At 37.4% G+C, this 21,042-nt stretch overlaps 1 protein-coding gene across 3 annotated transcripts; it reads right to left on the reverse strand.

The window, feature by feature from the left end:
- Positions 1-269: 269 nt before the first annotated feature.
- On the reverse strand, positions 270-13,912 carry LOC145997049 (uncharacterized protein CXorf65 homolog). 3 transcript variants are annotated; one of them, XM_083133670.1, is made up of 5 exons: positions 13,797-13,912; positions 13,111-13,197; positions 11,142-11,261; positions 4,455-4,588; positions 270-585 (listed from the first exon to the last, which is right to left on the reverse strand). In XM_083133670.1, the coding sequence occupies exons 1-5, from the start codon at positions 13,819-13,821 to the stop codon at positions 559-561; spliced, it is 393 nt and encodes a 130-aa protein (XP_082989796.1). In that variant the 5' UTR covers positions 13,822-13,912; the 3' UTR covers positions 270-558. The 3 variants fall into 3 exon arrangements, with proteins under 3 accessions (XP_082989796.1, XP_082989795.1, XP_082989797.1); XM_083133669.1 differs by having other exon boundaries at positions 4,455-4,591; XM_083133671.1 differs by lacking the exon at positions 13,111-13,197 and having other exon boundaries at positions 4,455-4,591; positions 13,797-13,884.
- Between the last annotated feature and the right edge of the window lie 7,130 nt (positions 13,913-21,042).

Below are 21,042 nucleotides of genomic sequence, written 5' to 3' on the forward strand. Positions count from 1 at the left end.
ACTTATGGAGGCACAATTTAAAAAAAAAGCATAAAATGTTTTTTCTTTTGAATTCATTCTGGGTAAAACAAAGGTACGTTACAATTTGGAGTAGGCATATCTATCTTTATATTTGGCATTTAATTATTGTACACTACTGTTCACATAAATTGGCACATTTTATAATGTTGGACAGTTGAAGTATGGGCCTCTTTATCTGAACAGGACTGTACATTCCCTTGTTCTGAATTCTACTTTGTACTGAACATTTTTAAATAAAATACCAGGCCTGTAAAAGGAAAAACTTTATTTGTTAAAACAAAGAAATTAACAGTCTACAGAAGCACAATATGCATTGTTTTGCACTGAATTAGATATTCCATAATAAATTTAGATTAGTGTGTAAAATATATGATGCAAGATTATGTATTCATATAATTAACATATATGAAGCTAATCTGTAATGGGTAGATATATCAAGGTATATTAGTATTGCTTTTTTGTTTTCCGTAGTAAGTTACAATACCTTAAGGCAAGCAAGAGGATGGGAGACGTTTATATTGGTCTGTCTCTATGTTCCTAACTTCTCTTCCCACTGCGTGTCCCCTGTGAAAGAAAACAGTATATTATTATGACTATAATATTTTTTCTTTCTTCAAAAACACAAATGTATTAGTTTTGCCTGGAAAGAAAGATTCTAGTATTCTTCATACCTCAGTTTGCTATGTTATCGTGAATAATAGTGAATCAAGGTCAGTCATAGGAACTGTTGAAAAATAACATTAATATACGTGTGTGTGTGTCATGGAATTTTTGGGGTGTAGGAAGTTATGGTAAACAGACAGGAAAGTTTTCGAAAATGCATTAAATTACACAGTGACATGTATCGCCTGTATCTTGGAATAGCCATTGGATTTGTAATGTTAGCTGCAGGCCCTCCCTGCCTGTCATGTGTGGATTAAGAACAGCTTTGACAATACCAACCTCCTGATAAGAATAGGTGCTGTTTCAACTCATAAATTATGCTAAATGTGATAAAATTATGCTAGGGTTTATTATTATTATACAATTATTGTTAATTTATTATTTTCTGATGACTAGTAGTTTTTAAGTTCAATTTTATTTTGCTATTTTGGATTTGTGAACTGCGTTATTGATTATTTATTGTAGGTAAACAACGTTAGGAATTTCGACCATTAATAAAATGGGTTTAGCATAGTGCTTGAAAAACGTTGAAGAAAATTCCATGACTGGTAACGGTCCATTTGTTTTATTTGTGACCTCCAACTTTCTACCGATTTCCTTTTATGAAATGTTCCTCCCTTGTTAAATCGGGAGGATAAAGAAAAGATGAAAACAAGAGGATGGATGAGGGCCTATAAAAGCTTATCCCTTGGTCGGCATACTTCCTTTTGTTTGAAACAAATCTGCTAGAGAACTACAAACAAGATCTGGAGGTTTTCTTAAAAATAAACATTTCCTCAAAATATCTTCATTAGAATTCAGTTTCTCTTTTTTCCCAGCGATGCCCATTTTTGAGATAATGCTGGATTTTCCATTATGCTAGAGTTGGCATCACTGTTGAGGAACCCACAGGACCTTCCTCACGGACCAAATAACTGGACAACCTCCCCCTGTACCCCCACTCTCCCTTGCACTGCCCCTCACCCATCTGCCTGTAGGATGACGAGAAAGGTTCCTCAGCAGCAGGCAAAGATCGTCGGTCATCTTTGAGCAACATCTAGAATGAGTGGGTGATAGCTAGCACATTGATTCTTGACAGTCAAGTAGCGAACCTTGATTGCGCTCAAAATTTTATAACGCTCATTAAACTCTTACAAAGTAGAAAACTGGAAATAAGTATAAATGGAACTGTAGGAAGTTCCTCACTGGTACAGTGTCAAAATTGAAGCAAGCAGGTGAATTATTGTCCGGTACACCTTTGTTTGTTGTCCCATAATAATTGTCCGATATTCAAACTGTGACATTGGTGTATACAGAAGAAGAAAATGAAACACGGGAATGAGTCATGCAACTTTATTACTCAAGGATCAGTACAAATTGGCTGATCAAGTATACAAAAGAACCTAAATAAAAAGTAATCAATCCAGGATCAATACAAAGTGACCAAGAAGTTCGACAAAATAAAACATCAAGACGAAAGAGATTGTTGGTCCAGGAAGGGTGTCATCCCATCAACGAGCTAGAGCTAGTGCTGCAGTGCTGCTGTAGCCTCCTCGTAAATGTTTCGAGGACACTCCAAGCGAGATGGCAGGACGTTTCGGTGGTTCAAGTGTGCTTTTTGCATATGGGGAATCCTGTAGTTGTTCCCACCTTTGGAGGCGCATAATTTCAATGAGACAGGACTGCAAAGTGAAAAAGATGTTGATGAGCTTGTCGCGTGTCAGATCAGAGATGTTTCAACGGCGGTGATCAACTCATCAATAGTTTGTGGAGCTGCCTGATGCTGGAGAGACTGAATTGCCCGGAAGTACCCCAGATCTAAAACATTCATGTCCGGACTGTTTGGCGGTTGGCATAGAAGATCCAAAGTGATTCCACTGGCCGCTGCAGCATCCATCCAGGTGCGGTCATTGGGAACGATATGCGGACATGCATTGTCCTGCTGAACGGACACCTGGATTCTCCCTGCGTGCAGTCCACGAGGCCATTGTGCATCTATTGCTGGGATTAACTTGTTGATGAGCATGTCCCGGTAAACATCTTTGGTAACAGTTAATGGTTTGGTGACCATTGTACCAGCAGGACGATTCCTACTGTTCCTCTTGGCAGGTTCCTTGCTGACGAACGGCCAAATGCCTAACTTACCATTAAACCACTGCTTGCGACCAGGATCCCAATGAGGCCGGACGACGGCAGCCAGAAACATGTTAGGAATAAAATATTTGCTTTTACATGTTCACTACGGGTCTGGTTCGTTGGGCAGCAAGACAATTTCTGACCGTCCTTCATCAGGTAGAACGATTTTTCATCCACATGAACTGTCTCCATCATCATTCTTGCTACCCCTGTCGCTTCCTATCATGGGTTGAGTTTTCATGGCTGTTCTTCTCTCACGTACTCACGGAAGGAGTGCTCTACTAACGATTTGCAGCGTGCCTTGCTAGACCAGTTGCCATACAGTGCCACACCAGCACACCACTCCTTAATCCAGGATTATCTGCACTCACAGACACGGTGTGTCACCCTTTCAGGTGCCTCTTCTGATTTTCTTCCTGTCTTGTCTGGGGTGCCACAAGGGAGCATCTTGTGCCCTCTCTTGTTCATCCTATACATGGACGATCTCCCTCAAAGATTTTCCTCACTTCCTGTCAATATACTCATGTTTGCTGACGACTGTAAACTTTTCAAAGAAATCTCAACCACACAAGATGCTGTGATTCTCCAGAATGCTCTTTCCGAACTTGTCACATGGTGTAAGCAGTGGAATCTACAACTTAACCCACAGAAATGTTCCTCCCTCACAGTCTCTTTAAAAAAGAACAAAATACATTATCATTATGTTCTTGAAAACAATTATATTACCACACGTGCAACCCAGAAACATCTAGGTGTTATCATAGATGAAAAACTGAACTTTAAGGAACACATCGCAGCTACAACTAAAAGTGCAATGCGCCTCTTAGGCCTCCTCTACAGATTCACTGAAATTGATACTCCAACTTCTCTTAGCCTGTTTTTCAAGTCATTCATTTCTCCGATTCTTGAATACTGTTCTCCAGTCTGGGCCATGGCTTCCAATACAAATCTTTCTAGCATGGATTCCGTCCTCAGCTTCTTTACCGCCATTGTTCATCATAGAATACCTTCTCTGCGGCATCTTCAGAAACCTGACATCCTGACTACTTTGAACATCCAGTTACTGCAGACCTGACGCGATAAGGCCGATATGATATTTTTCTATAAAATCATCAATGGATAATTAAGATCTGAACTTCTACTTACAGAATTCAACTTCAAAGTTCCCTCTCGATCGACCCGAAACACTGAATTGTTCCACAACTCTACCGCTAGGCTTTCCCTTATACAGCGCTCTCTGATTCACAGGCTGCCACAGTTCTATAATAAACTACCTACAAACATCGACATTTTTGCCCCTGAAAGTATTTTCCGATCTTCTCTAACAACGAATATGTAAATCTTTTGTTTGTTTCCTTGTTTATGTCTTATCTGTTTATATGTATCCTTTTTGTTTTTACCCAAAACCATTTGGACTTGTTCTTATTGATTTATTAGAATTTTCAGTGTAAAATGGCCTTACAAGTGCTGTATCTGAAATTTGAATAAATAAATAAATTCATCTAGATGGAGGGTGGCTGTGTAATAAATATATACAATTAATAATTGTGGTAAACTAGGTAAAATTTTCAAGATACGCCACCATGATTAAAATGAGCTGAGACAAAACCAAAGGAAAGACAAAAAATTACAACTAGAAGAAATAAATAATATACCCTTGTGTCAGTTTTAGTTTTCCTTGGTGTTGCTGTAGTTGGGAATATTCGACGAAGCTTTGAGCAGAGTTCATTATAGGACTTCACAGATTTTGACAGGAGTGGGTTAACAGATAAAAGATTGCCCTCTTCATCTTCTGAAATGAAGAAGCAGTGAATAAAATATTGCAATATAATAAAATATATATATTACATGAAGAAGCATATATTTTTTTCATTGGCGAAGGTCCACTGGTATTTTCTTGGAATCTCATAACAGTTGGGCTGAAAAGTTCGTGGGCTAACATAGTAAAAAATATTTTTTTGACAAAATTCGATTTTATTATTCAATATAGTTGCCTTCGAGGGCGATACAACGGTTATAGCGGTCATACAATTTTTCAATGCCATTTTTATAGTACGATTTCTCTTTAGCCTCAAAATAGGCCTCAGTTTCGGCGATTACCTCTTCATCAGTGCTAAATTTCTTTCCAGCGAGCATTCTTTTAAGGTCTGCAAACAGGAAAAAGTCACTGGAGGCCAGATCTGGAGAATATGGTGGATGGGGAAGCAATTCATAGTCTAATTCATATAATTTTGCCATCGTTTTCATTGATTTGTGACACGGTGCAGTGTCGATTGTGAGCTCATTGATTTGTGACACGGTGCAGTGTCGATTGTGAGCACGCGCGGCACCCATTTTGCACAGCTTTCGCATGTTCAAATATTCATGCACAATATGTCCAACACGTTCCTTTGATATTTTTAAAGTCTCAGCTATCTCGATCAACTTCACTTTACGATCATTTAAAATTATTTTGTGGACTTTTTTGATGTTTTCGTCGGTAACAGCCTCTTTGGGGCGTCCACAGCGTGCTTCGTCTTCGATGCTCATTTCGCCTCATTTAAATTTAGCAAACCACTTCTCAACGGTTGATTTTCCTGGTGCAGAGTCCGAATAATGTTTACCAAGCCAAGCCTTGGCTTCAACAGTATTTTTTTCGCCAAAAAGCAATGCTTTATTAACACACAAAATTCTTTTTTTATCCATTTTTTCACAATAACAAAAGCTGCTTCACTCACAATGCTATATCTCACGAACTAATTATCCGGCAGCTGTGAAATTTATACACATATCTTTTGAAGGTTAGTACTAAGTAAAAATCACATGGATTTAATTCTAGTAACGCCATCTATGAGTCAGCCTATGAACTTTTCAGCCCAACTGTTATAAGGACATATCAAAAAGTTTCAAGACTAGTTCTGTAACACACCAACAGATGGCAGCGCAAGGCTGCACGTACAGGCACAGGGAGCACCAACCTTCATAAGGCACTGTGCCAAGGGACATCGTCCTGTGTACATCGTGATCTGTGCAGCTGGTGCTCTTCCGACCACGTGCGTTACCACGTTTGAGATTTCATCATGGACAGCAAGTTAGAACAGAATACGTGAAATTCTGTGTGAAACTGGGCAAATCCGCCACAGAACATCACTGGAAGACTGCACGCTGACGGAGTTCTTGGCATACTTGGATGCAGTGTTCCTTCTGCTCCTGGGTCTGCAGCCTGGGGACGAACTTGGCAGCAACACGGTGCATGTTCAACTCACATGTGAGGATTGCCTGCACTGTTCCGTATGACACACTGACAATGGCAGCAATGTTGTGGATTGTTCTCTAATGATCCTCATGCATAAGTTGCTGAATGGTTTCGACATTTTCGGGTGTTGTGCTCATTGAAGGTTGTCCTGATCTCTCGTCGTCTTCCAGTGATGTTCTTCCATTCTTGAAGCGCACGCTCCACTCAAAACACCTCGCTTGACTCATTGCAGCATCGCCGTACACTTGCCAAATCATGTGAAGCGCGTCTGTGGCGGATTTGCCCAGTTTCACACAGAATTTCACGTTCGCTCGTTGTTCTAACTTGCTGTCCATGATGAAATCGCAGACGTGGTAATGCACGTGGTCAGAAGAGCACCAGCGGCACAGCTCACGATGTACACAGGACGATGTCTCTTGGCACACTGACTTATGAAGGTTGGTGCTCCCTGTGCCTGTGTGTGCAGCCTTGCGCTGCCATCTGTTGGCATGTTACAGAACTAGTTTCGAAACTTTTTGATACGTCCTTGTATGTACAATACTAACAGTTACAAGTGTCGGTTAACGATATATCTTCAAAAACTTGACTGAAATTGCAAAATCACAGTATCTTACATTTCTTTTGTGAATGGAAGTCAGACTTTTGTGAATGGAAATCAGAAAATGCATAAATATTAATTTTCACATTGTTTAATCATTCATCTTTATTGTAGGGTTGCTACATTTCATAACTAAAAATCTGGGATGCACTGACTGGAAGTCATATAATTATTATGGTTTATACACTGAAACTTGCTGTAGGATTACAAAATCATTAAGTAGTTCAGACACAGAGGAAAATTAAAACATCATCTTACAGCCTAAGTTTAAATGACACACAAAGGGCACAGAAATTCAAGACTTAAAAATAATTTTCAGAAAACTATTTTATATCTTACGTAACAGATTAATATATAGGAATGTAATTAATAAATAACGAAAACTATGCAATAGAAGAGAAGGTCAACTGAAATTCAACACTGCAAACAAATGGAAATAAAAGTAGCATCATTTCTAATTGTTGTCGGCAAGTGGTCATTGTGAAGTCAAAGATCTCTACAGCACATCTTTGTATCCGTAACTCTTGTGTTATTAAGAGGGAGTGCTTAAATTTTCTGTAAAATTAGCATTTTAAAATTACGTTCACACATTCAAATAGAAATAATCTTCATGGAAGTATAGTTTTAATCATTTCTGCTTTTCCTCCAGATTCCAGGGCATTGCTGCATCCCGAAGAAACTTTTCGGGACACCAGGACAAATGATACCATTCCTGGACTGTCCCAGAAAGTGTGGGACATATAGCAACCCTATTTTATTGTCACTGTCACTTACATTTGTCAACTCTTCGCTAGAAATAGGAATCAATTGAGCTTGAGCAACTTTTCCTTCCCTGTTATCTCTCAATTTTTAGAACTTGAGTTTTTAAATTGATGTCCTTCTATCAATAATGATTACTTATTCCTGTTTGGATTCTACTTTGCTGAATATCATCCAGATATTCCTTAAATCTCTTACTAACAGTCCTCTAATGCATTTTGCTTCCTCCACTCTCAGATTGTTGTAACAGATTTCATTCTTTACATAACTATCAAAATTGTTGTCGCTACAAAGAAATATGTATTATTTTAATAGTTGCACCACCTTTCTATCAGCTATTCTACAAATGGATATGTTTTTTGTCTCAAAGAATGGAGAGATGCAACAGAATCTGAACTTGGGACCCATTGACTTCATTTAACTTATGTCTGAAATATTGAACATTCTATCTAATTGGCCTATGCCACAGTAACATTGTTGACAGCATTTTGTCTGACTATAACATTTGAAAACTTCCTATATTAAGTTAGTATAGTATACTAATTCCAAAAAAATGACTTCCAACATTGTAATTGTTTGTGGATTACTATTTACGAGTAACACAGGGTGACTACTCGCTGGGAATTCTAGGAATTACGCATGATGTGAAAACTTGTGACTTTTATTAATCCAAATCCAACTGAATTTATTCATATTTATAAATGTTCGAAGGCAGCTTTTATTTTTATCGAGGAAGGTAAAGAAAGCTGGGTGGAAAGTAAAACTGAATTCTTTGTTAGTGTCCTCTGCAGAACAATCTGTCCGACAGATGAAGATTATTGTAAAATAAGATATCTTGAAGTTGAATCGGTAAATTAGAGTTTGAAATTCTTGATTGATTTGCTTTATTTTACTTCCCTTTTTGTGCTACTTTTGGCTAATTTGCGAACATGGGAATGAGTTATGATATGATGAAATTGATGAATGGACACTCGCAAGCATCCATGCCCAGGCCAGGATTCAAAACCGGGACCCCTGGCATCGTAGTGCGATGTGCTAACCACTCTGCCACAGGGGAAGTTTGAAATTCTTGTATAATTGACAATTTTTCATAGATCAGTGCATCCCGCAACATTTGTGACTTGTGTTTCTATTCTGTTTCCAGCTTTAGAACAAAGTAGGTGTGGCCAATAAGTTACCGAAATTTATATTAATGCGCGCGGTGCCCAGTTTCTATTCGCCAGCACTTGCCCCTCCCTCCCAGCGCACGTGTTAGCTTCAGTGTCAGTATTTTCCACAACGTTTCGAGACTAGAGTGACTTTTAAAAATGTGCAAATATTAGTTTTAAAATGAACACTGTTGTAAATACGAGAGATGAAGAAAATATAATAAAATTGAGGTAAAAACTTACCAACGATGTCAGTTCTCGTCAGTGGTAATATACCATGTAAGAAGAATTCACACAGCTGTCCGTTGTAGCGGAGTGGTTATCACTGTGCGCTACGACGCCAGAAGTCCCAAGTTTGAATCTTGGCCTTGGCATGGATGTTCTTTGTGAGTGTTATTTCATCAGTTTCACCATATCATCACTCATCCTTGCGATTAACCAAGTGTGGCAGAAATGCGAAGTAAAATAAACCAAATGAATCATGCAATAATTTAACCAGCGTAGACAAACTCATATCCATGAGAAAAAAAAAACATCCACTTTCCTGCTAACGGCAGCAAGTCCAAAATCGACTAAAATGTGCCTTCCGCGTTTTTGTTCGGCTGAATTTCCTTGCGGACCGCATAAATGCTTGTTTTTAAGACACCTGTTCAGAAGTTAACGATTCAACACAATATTCTGGATCCACCGCAATTTTGGTATCGCCACTTGTTCAAAGTTTCAAATGTAGATGTTTTGTAACACTTGCTGTTGAAGCCACATCAACATTCAATGATATTTACAACCTATAAACACTACGCAAAATCTCGAGAACCACCACACGGCAAGGAAGAGAAGGGCAGGTTTTGCAGGGTCGAGGGGAGGAAAGCTATAAATAGCCGTGTGCTTGAGGGTAACAGTGTTTCGGAAGATTCTTGACCACGAGAAGTAGTGTCTTCAACTATGTTATTTTTTCCCTTACGAATTAGATACAAGAAATGTGAAGATCTTATTACGTACACCCGTGTTCGAAGATTAATAAAACTTTGTAGTTGCGAAATTGGCTATATAGCAATTAGATACGATAACATCTTTGGAATATTACCGAATTGTAACGATGTTTCTATAAAGGTCGGGTAGCAACACTGAATGGCACAGTTTGCCCATCTGTAACGCCAAAAGCTTGTGTCCCCGCCCTCTACAAATTCCTTCTTGGAAGCAGTTGCCAGTGTATGCATCTGGCATTTTTCTTTGACAAGCTGGGGGAATTCAGGTTCCTGAAATTTGAGCATGTTTTATGTGGGAAGTAAACGAAAGGTAGCATAGGTGGATCATTTAATAAATGCTAAAGTAACATTCCGTACGATTTTAAGCATCACTGGTTATATTTGCACCAAGCACTTTGGCTTTTCTCAAAGGTTTCCCTACAATATTTTGCAGTGTGTTGATTTTACCATTGTAGATAAAACGCATGAAGTTGAAAGTAGTGTGTGCGTGTTTGTGGTATATACATCAACACGTGTGTAATCTAGAGATTCCCATGTCAGTCACTGTCAGTCTAAATCATGTTCTGATTCTGTCTAGTCCGGTGTTTCAAGATTATAGACTTTACTTAATATTGTGAATTTGCAACACTGCACAACACAGAGTGACGGACAAGTAGCGGGAATTTCGTTAATTTGAATGAGTGAATGTCACCGTAAAGAATGATTACTAAAGAATGATTATGAATTCATAAGCAAGGATAAGGCTAGTAAATGCTTTGAACAGCATATAATGCTGTATTACTCTAGTTTCAAGACGGCATTGAATGGACTATCTATCAGGGTGCAAAAGGTCTGCGGAGGGACTACTGCCAGAATCCACCAATAGGGCTGCACTGGCTTTCTCTGGAACACGTGCTTTTGTTTACATCCACTTCGTAGTGGAAAAAAATGGACTTTAGATGTATTTCGAGTCACTATGTGAACTGGCAAATGTAAAGTCTGCACCTGAAATTAAATATTTTAAATATACATACCATTCAACTGAATTAGAATTTTTGGACACATTGGAATCTCGCAGACCCTTTATATTGTTATTATATTTGTGTGTGTATGTGTGTGGGTGGTGAGAGACAGTAAGTTTGAAATTGAGAAAACATTACTTGTACCCTTGAATTTTTGGGAAGTTTGCCTCGAAAACCCCGAATTATACTTGAATTTTACCATAGGCTTACGAGTACCCACCCTGTAATTCTGAAAAAAGTAAAGAACATATCAGTGGTGTGTCCAAGGTATTTGGGGGGGGGGGCATAATCCTACTTTTCACTTGCAATTCCTTAAAAAAATAGCTTAAAATGCAAGAAAATATAGTTAAACATAGGATTGGGTACTAAATAAGAGTAACACTGTTAAACCTTGTTTCCATCTTAATAAAACATTAAAATGCTGACCAAGGAAACTTTTATAGTCTAAAAAATATACATAAAAACTTAACGTTTCCACCCTCTAACAGGGTCATCTTCAGACGAATATTCACAATTCACAATCATTTTAATGTTTTATAAATAAGAGATACAACCTCTCTCCCCTTACAAAATCCAAGACACGTCACTGCAATCCACAAGTGAAATTATACATACTCTCAAAAAAGACTATAAAGTAGACTCCACGATGCTGAAACAGTTCTGCTGTACTATTCCAAGGTAAGAGATTATTCACCATTGTCACATTCCCACTTTCATCACACAAATCCATGTCAGCTAGAAGATAAACAGATGTAATACAATTGTAATTAGTAAGAATTAAATGCAGAGCTTGAATTCTGTGTAGAAATTATTTTGTTAACCCTTTCTATAACAGGTTTACGTGAGGTCTTTCTGAAGGGAGGAGCTGCAGCCTCTCAAATGGTACCCCCCCCCCCCCCAAAACATGAAACTAGAAAAAGTAGGTAAAAAAGTCTTAGTATGAAATTAAGAAGTAAAATATTTTTTTCTAGAGCAATTAATAATCTGTAATGCAATTAGTTTCATTATAGTTTTTCATTGAATACCATTTTCTTTGAAACATGGAATGTTCTCGTGCCTCTTTACCTTCCATTTGCTTCTCTATTTCTGCCTGCATTCAGTCTGTTGCAAGGGGTTGGCAAACAATATAGTCACTGAAGGTTCTGGCTACAAGTTCCAGTCTTGGTCATGGGTATTCCTGTGTGTCTCTTCAACAATTTAATCTACTCATCATTCATCCTCATTGTGATTAGCCAGAAGTGGCAGAAGAAATGACACGGAATATGAAAGACATTCCATCACATAAGCAGAGGATACACCACCATTTGTAGGTACAGTAGCTAAAAAATTTACGCCTCCTAATGGTATGATAGGTTCTAGTCAGGGCTGGCCCATCGTCAGAGTCCATGTGTTCCCTATGACCAGTGATTTCTTCTGGAAATGCCACACTCCTTGAAACCTCTTAGATTGAAAATTTTTGTAGGGGGAGGGACAAGTTTTACCTCTAGTGTCAGTTTTCTGAGCTCCCACAGCTGAACGGTACTCTTGGCTTTGGTGTGTGACGGTACCATGCTTGATTCCTGACGGAGCTGAAAATTTTGCTATTGTTAGAAATTATATTATTTTGGCTTATACAATGTTTCTCATTGGCTAAAAATAAATGAGCAGCAATGATTTAGAGTTTAAATCAGTGATGTGCGTCTACGCGTAAACAACGATTGTCTACATTCTACGTGTAGACAATGCAGACTATGTAAACTGTGTAATCTACGTAATCAACGTAGATAACATGGCGCTCGGCGTTCTCCGTGCAAGGAAAGCGCATCATTCTAGAAGCAGCAACCAGCATCAGCAGGTGGACATGGAGAGTGTGAAGTATTCCACTATCCAGAAATAGTGTTGTAAGTATTTATTTACGTCCAAACAATTCATTAGGTATTAACTGAACTGCAAAATAAACTTGTCGCGACATACCCAAAAAAATGCAATGTCCGTAGAATGACAAGATTTGTTTTACTTTTATTTTCACCATTTCACACGTGTAAAAATCTGTTTTAAAGACACATGCACTTTCCTAAGCAATAAGACAAAAAAATATATTTTAGCCTTCCCTTTTGTCAGTGTAAAAAATGTCCGTTTTCACTATGGCTGTTATTTGTTTCTCTTCCGGTAGTCCCTTTTCCCCTCGTTTGTGAAAATTCGATAACTTTGATTACGCCGGATGGTCTTAAGTTGGTTATAGGCTCAAATTATCGACATGTTTGAAGAAAAAAATTATTTCTCTTTGAAAAACCACTGGGATTTCTTTCTTCCCTGTTGTTTGCATTGTCTACGGTAGACTATGTAAACTATAAGCCAATGTAATCTTCATGTAGATTACGCGTAGACAACGCATGTAGACGTAAATTTAGAGAGTACGGCACATCACTGGTTTAAATATAAAGCAAACAAAGGTAAAAATTGTAATTCAAAGCAGCAGGAGGAATATAATTTGATCTCTGTTTCATTATCCATAAGATGACCAATCCTGTACTTCAGACAACTGAAATTCATATTTATGTTTTTTTTTTTTTTTTATTAAACTACGAAAACGCTAAATGTTTACCTCCTGTAGGAATATCAAGTTTCATGTGTATGTAGTCCAGAAATGCTCCAGCTGTACAGTTTGGGTTTACATACAGGTCCTGATCTTCTGGTTAAAAAAATAATAGGATGCACCATTAAAACAAATATATAAACATATTATCAATAAAAGTATTATATAATTTACAGTTCAATAGAATTCTCTCTGTGAGAGAAAATCGTTAATCTGTCACTCTCTCTGCCCATCAATCAACCCAGTCATTCTTACATGCAACAAACCTCCCATCTGTCTATCCCTTCACTTGCTCAAAGACCATAGAGTACTCTATCATACCAAATCTTGGTCTAGTGGAATTTCCTTGCAATCAAGGGGTCCTGGGTTTGATACACTGGTTTGGATCCCACTTGTAACTGTGGGCCTAGTCCTGCCTTATTTCAAGAATGCACATGCATCTTGTGAATCGATCACTACCACAGTTTCAGTTTGAAACGGAAAATCTTTAAATAACAATCTATTCATATAATCTTATGTTCATGTACAAACACAACTAATATTAAGTGAGTGTTATTTAATACATGATTGCTAACAGAGGGTGTTCCCACTTCAAACTGTAGGTGGTCTCGATTAGCTTATCTGTGCATAAAGTGGACTTAAAACTCAAGCAATCAATGGAGGAAGAAATCATTCTTGCTCACGTTCATACTTACCGCCGTATTTGATGCGTATATACATTATTTTTGCATCCAATTAAAATGTTCATGCAAATTTTCAATTGATATCAAACATCCCGCCAAGTTGAGATTGATTATTACTACGGTTGTCATGGAACCATAGAAAAAAATTAAGAAAGATTGAAGTTTTTGGAACCATGATTAATTGATTATGAACATATCATGAAAATCATGTTAATTATATTTTTGAAAGAAGATTATAAATTATGATTGAAAAATAAAGGAAATGAATATTGTTCGCAAAACTCGGTAACGGAAAATAAATCCCGACTTTTTTCAAAAAAAGTCTAGAAATTCCAAATGAACTTGTTTAAAATTGATTTATTCTCGATTTTCTCCCAGCAATTTTTATTCCAGCAGTGGAAAAACAATCATCATTTGAGGGGGATATAATGTGTAAAATCGAGATTTTCAGTGCCGGAAAATGATAATTATCTCGTGTTTTTTAAAATGAGCTGGTCCTCATCCCGCTCCGTACACTCCTAGAAATACAAAATATAATAATCTGTTTTGTTTTGTTGTTATAATTGGGTGTGTTTCTTCTCTTACGGCTGTGACGCCGGCAGCGAAATTTCTTTTTCCACATAGGACAGGACTAGCACCGGAAGTGATGATGAAATCCTGATTAAGGGGCCTCGCGCAATCGTCATGTAAACAAATGAAGATCAGATACCGAAGCATGTTGTTTGTTGTTGTCCTATTCTGTATATCAATTGAATATATATTAATTATAAAGAAGAGTGTGAATAATTTGTCAATTGATATCATTTTCAGGTGAAATCCTTTTACAAACTCCCGAAAGTTAGTAGACAGTTGAATCAATAATGATAATAATGCAATAACTGGAGTATAAAATTATATTGAAAATTGCAAGATACAAACTCCTGAAAGTGAGTAGACAAGACAGTTGAATCAATAATGCAGTAACTAGAGTATAAAATTATGATACTGAAAACTGCAAGAGGAGCTGTGACGAAAGAAATGTCTGTAAGAGAAACCTTAGCATTCGCGTAATGATCGTTTAGTGCAAGATTCCAGCAATATGCAACATGTTGATATGGGTATGTACTGCGAGGCAGTGATTTATCAGCACAAACCCCACATTTTTTCACAAATGCCCAACTTACAGTTACTTTGGCTGTAAATTTACCCCTACACCCCTCTAAATGCAATGTTAGACCTAGCCAGATTAATATTTCCGAATAAACCTCTTCTGTGAGGGGTTGTAATTAATGCACTGTGTTTTTTTTCATTAAATTAATGCACTGTGTTTTTTTACATTAAATAGTTAATGATATTTTAGTGCAAGCTTCTTGAAACATGTTGATATGAGTGTGTTATGTGAGGCAGTGATATATCCGTACAACCCCCACATTTTTTCATAAATGCCCAATTTATAGTGATTTTGGGGCCCAAGTTCCTTTTGTTTTATTGCGATTTCATCATGCTACGTACGTAATTTTTACATGGTTCGATTCCGATTTACGTCTGTTAACACACACTGTGGAGTTTGGTACCCATGACCCTGTGTACACCCCCTATAGAATGTGAAAGGTTTTGCATGGTATATGAATATTTTGTTGTTTCTGAACGTTTTCAGTTGATTTTAGCTCGCGAAAATGTGCTATAATGTACCAATAAGAGCCTGAAAGCTTCGTGCAATTGAATCTAGCACCCAAAACTACATTCTACAACAGCAAGTATAATTTTACATAGTTAGGTTAGGTTTCGTACCAATAGTTATTATCGACTTGTTCTTTTGCTATTTGAGTTGGCATACAAAGGGTTTCAATAATAAAAAATTGGCGGAAGCACTCTAAAATGGCAGGTTTTTGCTTTTGCTGGTCATACTTTATGATCGAATATCTCAGTTATTTGTGTTTTCCACACGCTGCAACTAATATTATATTATGCAAAACATCAAAAACTGTCGATTAATATAAATTTCAATGTAATTCTGGAGGGGTATGGTGGGTAAACGGCCCCATGTGCTTGACACCAGTCATTCGTGTATCAAAATGTTTGAAGATTTTGTTCAATACCCTTCTACAGGTGCCATGATTGCCAAAATACTGCAATTTAAAGGTGTTGAAAAAATTTCACATTTTGCACTCATACTTTCGTAGTTAGGTGGGTCAGGTTTAGTTCTTTTACCATTTTCACATGGAATGACCCTGTTTAGAATTTGATGATAAATTACAGAACACAAAGTTAAGTTAATATGCCATTATGTCCATGATGAAAAGGACCAAAATATATACTTTAGGAAATGAGTTCATGTTAATGCTAGTATAAATTCTGCGTTTGGTAACAGTTAGATATAGTGAAAACAGAATTCTTCAAATTTACAGGAGAAATGATGGGAAAGTACTTGTGGAATTGAGTTCCTGTGGACTTTTGGATGCTGGGAATAGTGTTCTTTCGATTCGTGCAACTTATTCGGCCGGTAAATAATGTCATTTTCGACATTAATGTATCTCCGTTGCACGATAGCTCGTGCCACCATTACCGTCGACTATGTGAATCAAATGTTCCGTGCATTCGAATATGTAACCCCCTGTCAGTGTAGCAACCACTCAGTCGTTTTACAAGATGACTTATGAGCGAGTTTTTTTTTTTTACCAATTTAATTTTCTATTTTTGCCTAACCTAACCTTCTGTGAATGGTTTGTGGATCAATGTTAGCCTAAAAACCATCATTTTTCGGTTAATAAGTGTTAGTGTAGCAACCACACGGTAGTTTTACAAGATGATGTGTGAGCGTTTTTTTCCCCCAATTTAATTTTCTATGTTTGCCTAACCTAACTGAACCTAACCTAACCTTCCTTGAATGGTTTGTGGATCAATTTTCGCTTAAAAACCCTTTGTGAATAGTTTGTGCGGCATTTTTCGGTTCATAAGTTTGGAAACACTGCATATCAGCTGACGATAGACAACGTGAGTCAAGATTTGCCCACCATATTGTGTGTCACGAAAGCGAATTAGCAACGACCAATAAATACTTGTAATGTGAAAAATTACTCTTTTTTTCAGTGAAAAAAAAAAAACATAATCCCAAGTTGAAAAATGTTCCGCTATGCATATAAGGTAAGTACAAATGTAAATAATTCGGAAATAAAAGAGTTAAATGTGTTTTCACTATATCTAACTGGTACCCTGCTTTTTATACAGTAACGCACAGGTTTCTGAAAATTTGATCTGGTGTACCAGATATAGGCCTCTGTAATAGATGTAATATATGTAATAGAAGAAAACACTAATGAAGGCATGCTAGTAAATAAAAGAAAATGGAAATCCAACAACTTCAAATTTTCTGCTTTTTTTAATTTTTCATAAAATTACCTCTTTACCTACAATTGGACATAGGTTTCCCTGTACCAAGATAAATTTCCCTTCACATAACAACACTGCCTCTGCCAAGCACCCTGAAGCCTCATGTTTTTAAATAACCACTCATCCTACTTTCTTTTCATCTCCCTTACCTACAATCTGGGAGGAAACCGGGTCATCAGAAGGGTGTGATGGAGACCAGTTTTTAAGTTTTTTAAATAATTTACTTAAATTCTGGTTTAGAAGCTTGTTTTCGTAGCTTGCAGAATATATAATGAGCAATAAACCATACTTTAAATGAAATACAATATGAAAAAAGTTGTAATGTATGTAAACGTGGTAATTGGAGAATGTGCCACTGTAATTTACATACACAGATATGGACATCCGAAAGGAGCCAAGGAAAATGACTGTCCACCTAAAAACTACATATTTTACACATAATTTCATTTCAGTCACCGTAATTCATGTTATTTATTATAAATTCATTGAAGAAACATGATAATTTCAAACTGAAATAGTGTTTTTGAGGGGTAAAAATATTCCTGCCCACCCCCCTCGAAAAGATCCTGGAGATGTCCATGTACACAGAAGTAAGACAACTTATAGTAAACTTTATTTATATAAAAAGGCTAGGCAATACCAAATTCAAAAAGTTACATACATTTTCAACCAGATATGATGCATCATATACATAGCTTAAACAGTTTTTAAATATCAGTAAAGTAAAGTGCTCCCCTGTGTTATTTGCCATGCCATGATGGCATATAGGGGGTGTGAGCTTAGGTCCCCACAATATCTTGATCACAGCCGAAGGTGGGGGTGATGTGATCAGCACCATGCCCCTGGCTACCTTTACCCCCCCCCCCGAGTTTTCTCTAGGTACCCACTTTATACGACGCTGGGTGGGCATCGGAGCTGCTTGAACAGGTGGAAAAATTCCTGGTTCTCCCCCGCCGGTGATCGAACCCGGGTCTCTCACATGGTAGTCAGATGCCTTAATGACTGAGCTACCGCAACTACTTTTAAATATCAGTAAAGAAATTATATGGGTCATTCCTTGTCAGACCAATTTCAGAAAGTCTTTGGATTTGGATGATGGTCCAGTTATGTATGGAAAGGTTCTATACAAATATTAGGTTTCTCTGAGAAATAGTTTTCAAGCTATAGCCTGTGGAAGAAGGTGGTGCACAACAAAAATTGTGACCCATATTTGACCAATAAGTATTGTAGCTAACTGCAAGGTTCAATAACTTTGGAACTATTGATCAATCACAGCTTGTTTAGCAAATACAAAATCAAAATATGTGTTAAAAGGTCTTGCATGCCATAACAGGCATATTTTGTGTGTATAAAGTTACAACTGTAATCCACCCAGGATCATGGTATTTATAGTAACACAGGTCGGCTGAATAGACACACATTAGATTATTTCAATATCCTTCACATGTGGCTGAATCTACTAGAAATGGAAGAATCACTGGAAAATGTAGCACAAAAAGGGTGATATCCAAGCCAAGTTAGACACACTATCTAATCAGACTTCTCCTTAATGAGTGACATAATACTAACTTGTTATTGCAAGGCATTAGTGTACAGTAAAGGTTTATAAACATGTATTGGGATAGGTGATGTAAACAAAGTTTTAAAAATGTTGATTCGAAATCTCCTTCATTGCCATGTGCCATGATCTCATAGGAAAATCATTTGTAAATGATGAAGCATCGAAGGTGAACAAGAAAATGGATGCTCTGAACAACAATGGTTCTCTACATTTCTAAGCCCACAGCCCAGTAAATTCGTATTTTCAAAGTTGATGCTCCGATCCCAACAATTTCTCTCGCAAATATCATCCTATTTTTTTCCAACTTTATACATTAATTATACATAAATTAATAGGTACCCTTGAAATTTAACATTAATACATGAATTATGGAATATTCAAAGAGACTATCAGGCCGTGTCCAAAAGATGCAAGACCGTACTTGAAGCAAGTATACTTCGAGAATGATCTTGCAGTGTGGTCTTGAAGCAGTTGACACTTCGACTGCAGTGCCAAATACGATCAGTAGATATAACCGAGAACACGTTCCTTTTCCACATTTTAAACACTTGTGTTTCACCACAGAAATCACATAGCAAATGTTCTTATACATACATTTCCACACCTTTGAAGAACTGCAACAAACAACTTGCTGGCTTTCTACCTCTGCAATTTCAAACAAATGAACAACAACTCCACTTGTCATGTGACCAAGCCTGTAACTTGGCATGCTCTTTAAAATCTCTGTGTACGCCACTTGCAGCTCCACCTTGAATAACACACAATAGGTTATAAATGATGGTATTTTCCCTCAGGTTTTTTTATCACCCTGTCTCTGAACCGCCCATCCCAATTCTTCCATCAGGCATTAGCACATACTCCGAGCTACCCACATATAAAATTGGTGGGAAATTGAAAGGGGGGGGGGGGGTATTGCACGAAATTTGCTATTGAAGTAAGTAATTTATTCTTCTAAATATTACATGGAACTATACATAAAAATACATGGTTATTAATACATTCATCTGAAACCTTATTTGAATGAAAGCTTACACCATTTTTAACAAAAGAAAAGAAACTTGAAGTTTCTACGGCAAACCTGAGGAAAGATACTATCATTTATAACCTAATGCGTGTCATTCAAAGTGGATCTGCAAGTGGCGTACACGGAGATTTTAGAAAGTGCGTTAACTTCTGAACCCCTAGACCAATCTAAAAAATATTGTCGTTTTTGTAATCAGCATTAAACATTGTATAAGTATACTGAACTTAATCAAAATCTGGGATGGTGGGTGACATGACCTGGATGAATTGACATCCAATGACCCCAAAGCAAGTGTCGCTTGTTACTTGGCCTGTACTAATTTCTCAGGGAACTTTCAGACCGAAGCAACAAGTGACATGTGTCAGTCACTTGGAAGCAGACTCTCAGTAAACCATTCAACCTTTTAAAACAAAGTGTGACAACGACCTAAACATGTCACTTGCATGTTGCTCCGACTACACTGTTTTCTCAATGGTATGCACGGTGAATGTTTTGCTTTATACTGAATGCGACTGTGTCGCTCGTCATCTCTGACATTTCAACCTGAAAGCTCCTTCAATGGCGCACATCATTTCACCTCGGTCTTGCTTGTGCATGCATGGTGGATGCTTGCTTACAGACTGAAGGGGCCCATGTCAGTTGTCATGGCCCCCCACTGTCATGTGTTGCTTTGGTCTGAATATTCTCTAAACTTAACAAGATTGTTAGCTACTTCATCAGACATTAAGATTTAATTTAGCCTGTAAATCACAGAGAACAAATTGCTTGTACTATTGTAAAAAGGCCGGCTTTTTGATAGAAGTTTCCTTTTATAATCACAAATGGGCCTCTGGAGTGGAATAAATTATTAATGTTGCCTTGTAACAAGAAGATTGAACCTCAGTGGTCAGAGTGTTTCGGATCTCATTTCAATCTGTAGGTCCAGTCCAGAGTTCTAAAATAGGATTTTTTTGCTTGACATTTGCGACCAGTCTTATTTGCTTCTGCTTCAGTTTTAGTGCCAGTGTTTTTCAACTGCTGGGCCGCAAAAATCCATTGCACCCAGGGATTGACAACAAATTTAAATCAAATTTTATATTTGACAGCAAGTCTATACACAATTGAACCATGATTATGCCAGAGTTGATATATAAATATTAATTAAGGGTGCATATTAATTTCCATATAAACTTTAAAGATCAGAAATGTATTTATCAGTGAAATTGTTGGCATCAGGGCATCGACTTGTAAGAAATAAATTTACTGGGCTGAGGTCTCACAAATGTTGAGAATTTTGCAACAAGCAGCGAAAATACACCACTAGT

The sequence above is a fragment of the Lepisma saccharinum genome, chromosome 13, assembly GCF_977018435.1.
Source record: "Lepisma saccharinum chromosome 13, izLepSacc3.1, whole genome shotgun sequence".
NCBI lineage: Eukaryota > Metazoa > Arthropoda > Insecta > Zygentoma > Lepismatidae > Lepisma > Lepisma saccharinum.